At 42.9% G+C, this 12151-nt stretch overlaps 1 protein-coding gene across 9 annotated transcripts in view; it reads right to left on the reverse strand.

Annotated features, from left to right (window-relative positions):
* Positions 1-12151, reverse strand: part of magi3a (membrane associated guanylate kinase, WW and PDZ domain containing 3a) — a 100738-nt gene that overhangs the window by 4276 nt on the left and 84311 nt on the right. For 7 of the 9 annotated variants that reach the window (XM_044039254.1, XM_044039253.1, XM_044039260.1 and 4 more), the window contains 12 exons: positions 11564-11761; positions 8971-9627; positions 6816-6847; positions 5563-5815; positions 5051-5145; positions 4563-4755; positions 3605-3820; positions 2385-2570; positions 1951-2044; positions 736-811; positions 437-574; positions 39-177 (listed from right to left, as the gene is read on the reverse strand). In XM_044039254.1, coding sequence (XP_043895189.1) covers positions 39-177; positions 437-574; positions 736-811; positions 1951-2044; positions 2385-2570; positions 3605-3820; positions 4563-4755; positions 5051-5145; positions 5563-5815; positions 6816-6847; positions 8971-9627; positions 11564-11761 — 2277 coding nt within the window. The remainder of the gene's footprint in view (positions 1-38; positions 178-436; positions 575-735; positions 812-1950; positions 2045-2384; positions 2571-3604; positions 3821-4562; positions 4756-5050; positions 5146-5562; positions 5816-6815; positions 6848-8970; positions 9628-11563; positions 11762-12151) is intronic. The other 2 variants (XM_044039255.1, XM_044039262.1) reach the window with 1 other exon arrangement.

The raw sequence follows: 12151 nt of genomic DNA on the forward strand, positions 1-12151 counted from the left end.
GTGTGCGTGCATGCATGTGGTTCTCAGCAGCCACTCACTGTGATCCGGGACCAAGCCCTGCCCCGGTCGGAGCAGAAGATGAACTTTATTGCCTCCTGCTTGGATTAGCTCAATGGCCCGAGTGTGTGTGATGCCCTGTGTGGCCTCGCCGTTGATCTCCACTATCTGATCTCCAACCTGTCATGCACACATCACAAGCGGCAGGTGTGTCAGAACTTACCAGACACGAATACGTTCAGTTACAGTACTTTCAAATATGAAATACATTTTCAAAACTGAGCACATGTAAATAGAGGCACGGATACAGTGGAAATACAGTATATGTACTGGTTTGCTTCATGCCAGTTGTACACTACATGACGCAAGACACACTGGATGCTGTGTGTGACTATCCAGTCAATTCTGGGAATAGAGGCAGCCGAGCAAGACCACTCACATGTATCCTGCCATCTTTAAGAGCAGGTCCATCCTCAGCGAGGCGCAGTATGAACAGTCCCATGTTATACTCTTTCCCCCCCCTCAAACTGAAGCCAAAGCCTCGCTGGCTGCGCTCCAGCTCCACCACGAAACAGCCCTGTGTTACACAGAATATGAGAATTTAACACCAGAGGAATCACCGTTGCATGATTGAAATCCACGTATGTCTCAAAAAACAAGTGCCAAGTTAATGACTTTACAGTAAATGAAGTACTACAGTATATACTGTGCTTCTCCGTTATCTGGCTTTGGCCTTACCTGCTTAGGGCCAGATGTCATGAGTGTACCCATCTCTCTTTGTGGGAAAAAGTTATTCACTTCACCGTCACCATTCCTGCACCAAAAACAACCAAAAACACATTACAGTGTTTATTTCATTCTATTTTAATACGGCAAAAATAACACTGAACCTCAGATGAAAACTCAATGTCTACTTCAAACTGTGGAAAGCAATAGAAATAAAAAAATCAACAATTTCAATGACTTATATGTTCTATAGACATTATAAAACAAACTCTAATATCTGACATGGGGAAATATAGGCATAACTACGCATTTCCTCCATTTGTGGAGTACATAAGCTACAGCATATTAAAAACAGAGACATTACTGTATATATTATGGAGACAGAGAAAAGGGAGTCATTATTTCCCCCCTCTGCTGAGTCCAGTGTGATCCACACACCATCATGCCTTCATTACAGCAGCATGAGCCGCTTTCTGTTGGTTTCACTGTCTAACGCACAGAGACCAGGGTGAATCCTTCAAAGAGCCATGTTGCTTTTACTGTTTATTGCCGGATAACGGGGGGCACACTTCAGTGCTTAACAGAGCTCATTACAATGCCTTTGTGGGAACACACAAACTGCCAGCACACTAGAGTCTGGGCCGTCTTAGCAAATTCTCTCTCATGTACAGGTGTTTACACACTTTGAGCAGTCAAGACGGCAGTGTCAGCTCATAGTCTGGGTTAACCCAAGGCATGCGTATGGAGATTACAGAGAGAGGAGGAAGGGCTGTGCCGAGGGATGGATCCCAGGCTAATTGAGAAGAGGAACACATGCTGATAGGCAGCGAATGTGAGATCGTGAAGGAGAGAAATGACGATGTGGAATTGCCGCAGCAGCAATGGATTAAAAAGGCTGACGGAGGGTAATCTTGTTTAAAAAAAAGAGAGATCAAAGAAAAAGTGAGACACCCTATTAGTTTGTCTCCAAGTCTTTGCTTCACCAGCTAAACAGTAACCCACAGAGGGAATTGTCTGTCTTTTTTGGTTAACAAGAAAAGCGTGAGCCATGAGAAATGGTAATGGGCCACAGTGAAGCACAAGACAGAGTCTGCATAGAGAGGATTAGGGCTGATTTACAGTTCAAGTGGTAGAACCTTTATTAGACTTTCCCCAAATGGATTCAGGAGAGCGCCAACAACGCCTGTGTAAATGCAGAAGAGATTGTGCTTGTGTATTCTTGTGTACCTTTCTGGATAGCTGGGAGGCTGCTGGCCCACAGCTCTGTGTTGTGCTGAGGGGCTCTGCTTGGCTGAATTTGTTCCAGATGGAGGAGCACTGTCTGTAAAAACAAAGCTCTTGAAGCACACCCATTCACTATGACACAGAGAAAAAACAAAACAAAAACAAAAACCCCTCCCGTTCTCTTCACAAATATGCACGGAAGACATTTTGACAGGTCACAGTAGGAAAACAGGCGGAAGTCATCAAATGAATGATGTTCCATTAAGCTTCCTCGGTTTTAGGGCGCATGCCGTTTCACTGACACGCCGCTCTGACCTCAATGAGCTAAACGAAGCCGCTGTTTACATGTGACGAGTAACACCTGCGTTTTTCCCGCTACAACGCGTCAAAATCGCCGCTGTGCAGAGGGGCACGTTTACAGAGAATTGCCAACCCACCATCTTCAGGCACAACAGTGAGCGTGACCGAATTGCCGGCATCCTTGATGAGCTGGACGATATCGTTGTGAGACAGCTCCATAATGGACTGACCGTTGACTGCAGAGATACGGTCTCCCACCTTCATCTGACCTAAGCGGTCCGTGGGGCTGCCCTCAATGATGCGGCCAATCTTGTGAGGTATAACTGAAACAGAGCAATACAGAGAGATGACTGTGTGAATATCTGATTCAACAAACCACACGTCAAGATACTGCTTGAAAATAACAGCTTTTGCAGTGCAAGTATAGCTGTTGCTGGTACCCGGATGCAGTTTTATTAATCCCTCTGATGAATTGTTATGAAAAACAATGCTAGTGATTAATCAATAATACAGGTTTTTGGGAATAAAGCCAAAAAGGGCACTATAAAGTGCAAGGTAAAAAGTAGAGCCTGAACAATATGAGGCCGAAGGCGATACTTGAGCCAATATTATGGGGGTCAAACTTTTCAATACCGATATAACAACAGATATACAGTATATATTTCAAAGTGCCAATTATTCCTGAGATCCTGTTATTAAATCCTAATATCAAACATTTTTAGATTTATTCATTTTTAACCTATATTTTAAATCAAAAGAAAACAAGTAATTATTTATAATAATGACTATTTTGGACTAGTTTGCAGATGCGCTTGTATTTTGTGTGTAAGCGTGTCAGTCGAGTCGCTGTACGTCTGCTGTAAAGCCAAAGTTTTCCCGCCCTATAAAAGAAAGAATAAACGTGAAGAGTTTCTTGCACGTCTTATTTGTTTGTTGTCTTATAATCCAGAACAAAACTCTAGTGAAAAATGATGTTGCCTCATATTTTCTGGAAAATAAAAGTTGTCATAACTCACATATCAGCAAATGTAAACACCAAACCCATATGTAAGCCCATAACAAAGGCTCACGTCGGCCAGTTTTTATTGGCCAACCAATAAATTGGTCGGGGCTCTAGTAAAAAAAAAAAACAGCGAAGGGATCACAAGATTTATTCCATTATAACCCACAAGAGAAAAACAAACAATAAAAACAGTCTGGGAATTATTTTCTTTCCTACATCCACTTCAATCTAACTCCATTTAATTTTGAGTTATTATTATAATAATAATAATTATTATTATTATTATTATTATTATTATTATTCTTAATAATAAAAAACCATTTCATACAGGATATGTTTTTGTTTATGTCTGACCTCCAGGTGGGGGCTTGTTCTTTGAGGTCAGGATGACAAAACCAAAGCCCTCGTTATCTTTGCGCTGCAGAGTGATGTCAAAGCACTCGGGTCGAGACGAATGGGCTTGCTGGACAGCACTTGGCAGCTCGGTACCGGGCATCTTGGGAGAGCTGTTGACCAGGGCAGATGCAACGTGGTGGGGCTGCTGACCACTCTCCTCCTCTTCACCCCCATCTGAAGGATGACATTGCACAGGAACATGAGGAAAAGCTGACATCCCTGTATCTTGTTCAGATCTTCTTAACCGTATATGTGTTTTCAAGCCTCGAGTCAGCAAATGTTTATATATTCATCAGTGGTCAGCTTAGGTACATTTGAATCAGTGTACAATTATTCAAAGTTGTCCCTTTTAGATCCTTCCGCAAATACTTTGTGGAACACATGAATAACCTTTAATTCATACAATCATCTGACCTTTCTGGTCCTTCTGAGCCCCTGCACGTAAATGATGCTTCATTTGTTACAACATGATCAAAGCTGACGTAGCAGCAGCACAACAAATGCAAAGTTTTGCACAGTAACTTCATGTGTTTGCTGTGACCCACTTTTTCCTTGTTTACTTTTGTCCTATATATCAGGGGCATGAAAAAGATCTTCATTCACATTCCTTTGATTTGAGTAAATACGTTTCCTTCTTTATTCCAGGACTTGATTTTTCTTTCCAAGAGGAAGTCTGCATAGAATAACACCCTAACTGCTAAAGTTGGCTGACTTTCCTTTATCATATTATATATATATATATATATATATGTATATATATATATATATATATATATATATATATATATATATATATATATATAAATCCCACATCAAAGCTTCTGCTCAGAGGTTCTCCTCCAGCATACTGATCAAAAGAAAAGAGTGAAAGGGCTGTGAAAGGAAAGTAGAGATGATAACTCAGCAGCAGAACAACCTGAGTGCACCAGCTTCCTGCGGACTGTGAGCATGACTTGGCCGTTTCGGGCAGCGTTGGTCATCAGCTCCAACACTTGCTTGTGGGATTTGCCCTTGACTGGCACACCGTCTATACAGAGAAGCTCGTCTCCTGCCCGCAGGCGCCCGTCTTTCTCAGCGGCACCGAGCGGCACAATTGCGCCGATGTAAACCTGTGGAAAGAGCGTGAAGGTTGTAGATAAATCATCTCAGTTGCTTTGAGCATTTAAGACGTTTTCTTTATCTGTCATTTCTAGGTCTACTGTTTCTTTGTTTTTGTTTTGTTTTAAATGTTGTCATTGTCTCCCGATATAAGCAGAAATTTGGGCTATTTCAGTAAATGAATGCAGCTCAAATATTGATTTGCTTGGTGTCTGGCTGGCAGTCTCCGGTATCCAAGGGCTTAGCATTCTGGCAGCATGCTGAGCCTGGTTGTACACGGTTGGACGGGCCCGTGCTGCCTCTTACCGGCTGATCTGGCCCCTCGCCTCCAAGGACTCTGAAGCCAAAGCCCGATTCCTGGTTCCTTTTGATGAACACATCCAAGTCCTTGGTATTAGCAGCTGCAGAGAGGACACAGGAGTAAGCAACCATGTTCTGTGTGTTGCTGGTCAAAGTGGACAATGCGTATATTATATGAGGAAGCAGTTCTAAGCTGGAGTTTTCAAATCATATAATCAGGTAATGAGAAAATAACATTTTGCATTTCTTGAACAGATATAATGTCCTTAAATAAAACAGTTGAAACTGATTAAGTGACAAAATAATGAACAGAATATAAACTGACACTACTCATGCTACATATTTTCTCTTTTTTTAAGTATAAACAAACCATGAACTCATTGTTCATTATTCTATTCTTAAATGTCAAGATGTTTCTTATCATTATTTTATATCTTCATTCTACTTATATGTATATGTTTCGTTGATTTGAAGGCGCCAGTTTCGCCTCTTAAGAGCATTTGCTAAAGACCACTTACGTTTGCTGTCCAACAACGCCTTGGACTTGAGGTAGAGCTCAGACCCATCTGGTTTGGGCGAGGACGAATGCAGGGTGTTGGCTGGGAAGGAGATGGGATTGGGATTGGGATTGGGTGTCGTCTCCGGCTGACTGAGAGCCTCTGTGCTGTTGATCACCTCCTGTCGCTGTGGCTGGGGGCCTTGATGGGGTACAGCATGAGGTGCCTGTTGAGGAGTTGGCTGGGACAGAGCTTGGGACACGGGAGCTGTGCACTGAAACACAGACACAAGTGCATTGACTCGGTTAATATTCTCTATTCTCCTAATTCCTAATAATACTCTTTATTTAAAGCGGCAGTGAGTGACTTTCTAACGATAAGTATAATCTTCTGAAACAGAAACGGTATTCTTCATCAGAAAACAAGCTTTGGCAAACAAAACTATCAGACCCGACCGAGGGAGCGTTTGTCACTTTGTTTTCCCACGTTCATCCCGTCAAACTGCCCGAACGGGCTGGTTGTTTTGAGCAGTAAAATTCACTTGGCGCTTCATTGTGTTTGCAGTCGTCTCGCGTTACAGCCCAACACTGTTTGTCTGTCATGACATACAACAAATCATCTCCTGTGTGCGGCGCAGGAATGTTGCGGCGCGATATACGAGATCTAAACATTGCAGTACGGAGAAGCGCGGAGAGAATCATGTGGAGCTGATCAACTTAATCCGCAATGTGTGACCTCATTTGGCAATGGTCTGAATGTAATGGAACATTTTGTTAGTGATTTCCGTGTAGCCCAAATAACCTGCCCATGCTGCTACACTGGTCTCAGGTTTTTAAAGCGGTGCACCAATCACACCAAATCATTCTGCGCTAAACGAATGAGACAGAACATGAGTAAGCCTGTTGCTGCCCCAGCTTCTCTCTATTTTAAAAGTGTAACATGGAGGAGCAGCGGCACAGAAACATGCTGTTGAACATGGCGTATCATCTTTAAACACCCATACACAGAGGGATGTTAAGTTGCTGTGTGCCAGGAGCCAGCATATTTACCCACATAGAGTTCCAGAAATAACAGCCTGGCTAATGTGGGCACCCTGAATAATGTAGCTTACAACAGCTACCACAGCACATGCACAACATGAGTGGTGCTTGTGCATAACCAGGATGAAGTAAAAAACCCAACTCTGTTCTCTCATCAATAATTAAGTCACATTATTTTTTTATCAAACGTGTATTTTTTTAGTTTCACCCAAAAGACACTTTACTTTAACTTACCGGTTTCAGTGATTTCACAGGAGATGTCTGACCTGCAGGCAAAGATGGAGAGACATTCAAATTAAAAATGACAGTACTGTAACTGCACACTGTGTACTGTGCCAAAGTCTCAGGATACCACGAGCTTAGTTGTTTTCAAGACTGTCAAATTCTGCGAGCTGTCGTTGTTGTTTACATGAAATTGTAGGACAGGTTGAAGAGAGCCAGAGTCATTTTAACCTTTAAAACTGTGTTCATGTTTCCCATATTTTCAGGGGGTGTTCCAATAAAATGATTGAGAAATAACTACATAACAAATATATAATAATTATAGCATTGTTAAAAAAGGAAATATAATGATGGCCAAAGACTTGTGCACAATACTTTGTAGCATGTATCCATTATCACACATGTTTAAAAGCAGGATGTATTTGGGTCGCTAATTCAATTGCAGAGATTTCCCTGCCTTTTACTTACACGTTAAATGACACATGCATAAAAGGAAGCAGGGATTCATTTATCAAACAAATGCCTGGTTTACCTTTTCAAAATAGTATAACAAGGTGTTACAGAAATAGCAGTCAAGTAGGCAGAAACATTTGTGTTCTCTGAAAAGTGGGTCCCAATTAAACATAGGTTCAAGTCGTGCCTTTCTACCGTGTTTTCTCCCACTCTACTGACACGTTGACCTTCAGAATAAGAGCTTCATGGTACATCTTCACTCTTTTCTCATGCAAGGTTTTTGCCGATATGTATGTTTTCTAAGGAAATGCAATTTTCTTCCCTCACGCTTGGTCTTTTTCCCCCCCCCTTTGAGTTATAGTCTGTCAGTAGGGGGCAGTATACCTCAGTGTACTTTGCATGTCACTGTTGCATGTGAGACACAGATGTGACCCAAAACCATGGAGGAACATGCACTTATCTGGGTTAAAACTGCCAGCTGTTTTCTAACATTGTAAATGCTCCCCCTGGCTGTAGATTTTAAACATTTCAGACGGCATTAACAAACATTAATAAATGAATTTCTGATGAAAAAAAACAAGTGAAAAAACACTTCAAATGTATTATTTCCTTTTTACATCACTGTATGGTAAACGTACTAGTCGCATCTCCTACTGATCAAATCATATCTTAGGCACCAGGCAGAGTCCTCATCCCACAGGAAAGGAAACTTGGGCTCATTTCCAGATTTAAATCCAGAACAGGAAGCAGGACCCAATCGTTTTCTGTTTCATTTCTCTCTGCAGCTGTAATCACAGGAGAGTTCTAGCCCTTTGGCTTGGAGAAAAGCTTAACCTAATCTTAGTCTGTTGGTGACCTGAGGGATGCCCTGCAGCGCTGCTCCTTAAGTCCTGGAAAGCTGTGATCTACTGCTCCTTTTTAAACAGCGATACACACAATACACACACACACACACAATAAAAGGCATATGAGGCTGGTACACAACAGACTACAAAGTTAATAAAAGCACAAACACAGGACAAGTCCCTTGAGCTCAGGGCAGAGCCTGGCTAAGTAGAGCTGATATATGGGTGCAACACTGATCTCTTGAATCTAGGCTACTGCACTGCAGTAAAAGGCAAAAGGGAGGAAGGCCTTCAAACCAGAGAAAGACTGAAGTATCAAGATCAAGAAAAGCAGGGATGGGCCCAGCCTGCACCATCTTCCCCGTCTTCCTTTTTCTACGTCTTGCTACTTCTTGCGAGTGAATCACTGAAAGTGCCATTTCTGTATCTTCCCAGCAAAGCTCAGCAAGTGACTAAGCATGACTTGCTCCCTATTTGGCATTTGGTGCATGTTGGGTGGATGATTCAGCATTAGTGCGGCCCAAAGCATGAAACTGCTTTATTTAAAATAGGGATCGTTTTGACTGACTATTAATCTGATATAGCACTTTTCTAACTCAAAGCTGCTTTACGCTACAGTTTTGCCATTCACAAAATGATGTCAGAGGCTTGGGACTATTAATGGCTCGAGTATCTCTGGGCTCAAACACCTGCTTGCTGTCTAAACAGTAACCTGAGTGGATTAATACAGACAGCAGCGATTTTGCAATAGAGAAGACTCAGCATTGGCACTGTCACCCTGCCAGCTGCACCGTACTTATGAGGATTATGCCGATGCTTCGGGCTTACCTGTGGCTGCGATGCATACTCTCTTAACAATGTGAACTCACCTCCTCGAAGCACCAGCACATTGACCTCGCTGCCCACAGGCAGGTCCTTCAGGATGTCCACCACCTGGGAGTGGCTCAACGTCTGGACATTCTGCCTGTTGATCTCCTTGATGACATCGCCCTTCAGCAAGCCGCGGCACCACTGCGCGTCCAGGATCATCTTCACCTTCTGGCCCAGGGGGCAATCCGCGATGGCAAAGCCGAACCCAGTGGGGCCTTTCACCAGTGGGACGCTCACCAGCTCTGGCTGTAACAGAGTAGGGTCGGGGCCTTCTTGATTGGGGACGTGAGGAAGGTGGTGGTGGTGGTGTTGTTGGGGATGAGAATGGTGATGGTGACGGCCGCCATTGGTCATGGGTGCTACGGCAGCAGTCTGCCTGGAGAGAGTTCCTCCATCCGGGACTGTGTAATGAGGCTCCTGTGGCGTGGAGGTGGAGGGGGAAGGGGAAGCGTCCTTGGAGGTGCCAGGGCCTCCTAAGACCTCTTCACTGTTGCCGGAGTCCTCAGGCAGGGGGTAGCCCCGACACAGGACCATGTCGACATACTGGTTGATAGGGATGGACTGGAACATCTGCACCACGTCAGCGTGAGTCTTCCCCAGCACACACGTCCGATTGATGTCAACGATCACGTCACCTGAAACAATCATGAGTTTTTCTGTGAAACAGCCAAAGCACAATGAGAACTCTGGGAGGAAGGACGGCAAAACAGAAACAGGCAAACGCAGACAAAATCAGACATTATACAATCATACAACTGATGGTGTTTTCACAGCGAGTATTAACCGTTTGTACAACTCTCAAATGTACAGATGTACATGTGATGGAGAGAGGCAGTAAAAGAGAACAGGATCTCCTTGAGAGGGGAGAGACTCTTGTCACCCTTGGCCTGGCTGAGATATATGCCTGAACGGTCAGCTGAATTGCTGACTGGCTTAGTTGGCTCAGATTCAAAAGCCCACCTACACAATCAATACCATCTCCTAGCAAACACAGCAAATGTTAAACTCGAGCTCCATGCGCCCGATGAAGTGCTTGCTCTAATGACTTGTCGAGTAACTCAGCGCCCACGTGATAAGAGGTAAGGTAAGTAAAATACAGGGTCTCAGAATGTTCTACACTTACTGACAGGAAGTCAAAACCAACGTTTCACTACACTGCCACAGTCTGCTATTATAACCCAATTGAATGAATTGTAGTCCCGTTTTTTTGGTTAAATCAATTAGCCTCCTTCTCAAGGGAAATGAAATATTGAAAATAATTACTCTCCCACTTGCATGTTCAGTCACAGCAGCATCTCTGACGTGGCTGTAAAAATGCTAAACGCGATCAATGGCACTGTTCTGTGAAACCCGGGGCAACAGTAATTCAAACCAATAAAAGCCTTTGTGCACGTGGTCACAGTATTTACAGTGTGTGTACGATAAAAGGGGATTTACTGAGCTACTAACGCAAGGGTGCTGTTACTGCAGGAGACGGGCAAATGTCTCAGATAAGCATTCCTATCACAGTCCAGCCATGAGACGTCACCCGGTCCCGTTAAACCTTTAATATATGAAATCTGCGTGTCAGCTATTAAAGTGAACATGTGCTTTATTGACAAATGCTTTTTTCTTTTAGGATCCGCTCCACTGAGCGCTGCCTATAAACACTTTGCTTTTGCTTGATCAAGCAACGTGACATTCACGGCTGAGCGTATTTTTTTATTTATTTATTAACACATTTATGTGTGTACTCAGGATACATAGACATGTATTATGCATGGTAAGCACGCTGATGTCAGAGTGTGCCTCTGTGCAAAAGCACACACTACACGCACATGTTTGTGACCCTGGATTATCTTTTGTTTCATTATTTATTAAAAAACTGCAATGGTTTTTAATCCTATGATGCATTTTTACTTCTTTTTTTCAGAAACCCACAGTTTTTTGTTTTTTTTTCAATGTTAAATCTTGCTAGTTATTTTATCTTTTGGTGGTGTTGTTTTATTTGTTTAATAAATTACTTACTGTTAGTGTTTGTGGCATCCATAGAGAGCTGCTTTGTATTACTGCAGGTGTGTACGTGCCCCTGGTTCTGTCTAAATGTTCCATGTATGCATGCTTAAGCTCATTACAGTCTAACAGTCATGATTTCCCTCCAGGAATCAATAAATCCATCTGTCTGTCTGTCTGTCTACCCATCCATCTAGACAAAGTATCAATCCCTCCTTAACTGATCTTTATAGCAGTTCACCCTTTGTTGCTTTGCAGTGGTGCCATATAAAGCAAGATGGCCTCCAACTACTAAGTCTGCTCATGTCTGTGGTGGTCTAACCATGCTCCATGCAACACTTTCCATAACCAGATGCTTGACAGAGGTTAAGTGAGGTGGTCAACTGGTGCCCACACCTATACAACCCATCGCTTAAAGAATACATGGACATACAAAACTGCCACTACTAGATTGGAAGGTAAGATCGAGTATTTTAGTATGAACAGAAACATAGCAACTTAAGGATGTAATGTAGTAAGTATGGAGGAGCCTCAGCTGAAATGAAATCCAGATACCACGGTGCACTTTAAGGAACATAAAGGTCAGTAGGGGACGATTACCTGAGCTGATCTTGTTGTCATGTGCAGCAGGTCCATCCGGGAGGACATTTTTGACTTGAAGGAACTCGTCGGGTCGGTCTCCTCCGATGATGGTGAACCCAAATCCCTGGGGGCTTTTTCTTAGCGACGTCTGCAGGATAGAGCCCTGCAGCTGAGATGGATCCCGTGTGAAGCCCCGCACTCCCACACCAGGCTCCTCTGTTGTAGAGATGAAGGAGAAGAAGGTGAGAAGCTTTTGACAAAAGGTAATGGAGAAATAAATGGAATAAATTGCTTGAATAACCACATTACTGCAATTACCATAAATTGAATATGTTTCCTAGTTCTAGTCTGTCAATAAAATGTGAGACATAAAGGCAGTTTTATGAATTAATGAATGAACGAATGAATGCAGCACCACACTTCTTAGGTTTAGATTATGTGGTACAGACATATCTTTGAAAATGAACATGGGAAATGAAGGGAAACAGAAAATAAATTACCATCCGTCGCCATCGTAACAACATTTGCAGAGTGGCGTGTTAGACAGTGCATCGCTCATTGCTAGTAATTACATTAACATTAATAAATTGCAATTTAAGAGCAGAC

The sequence above is a fragment of the Solea senegalensis genome, linkage group LG11 (genome assembly GCF_019176455.1).
Source record: "Solea senegalensis isolate Sse05_10M linkage group LG11, IFAPA_SoseM_1, whole genome shotgun sequence".
NCBI lineage: Eukaryota > Metazoa > Chordata > Actinopteri > Pleuronectiformes > Soleidae > Solea > Solea senegalensis.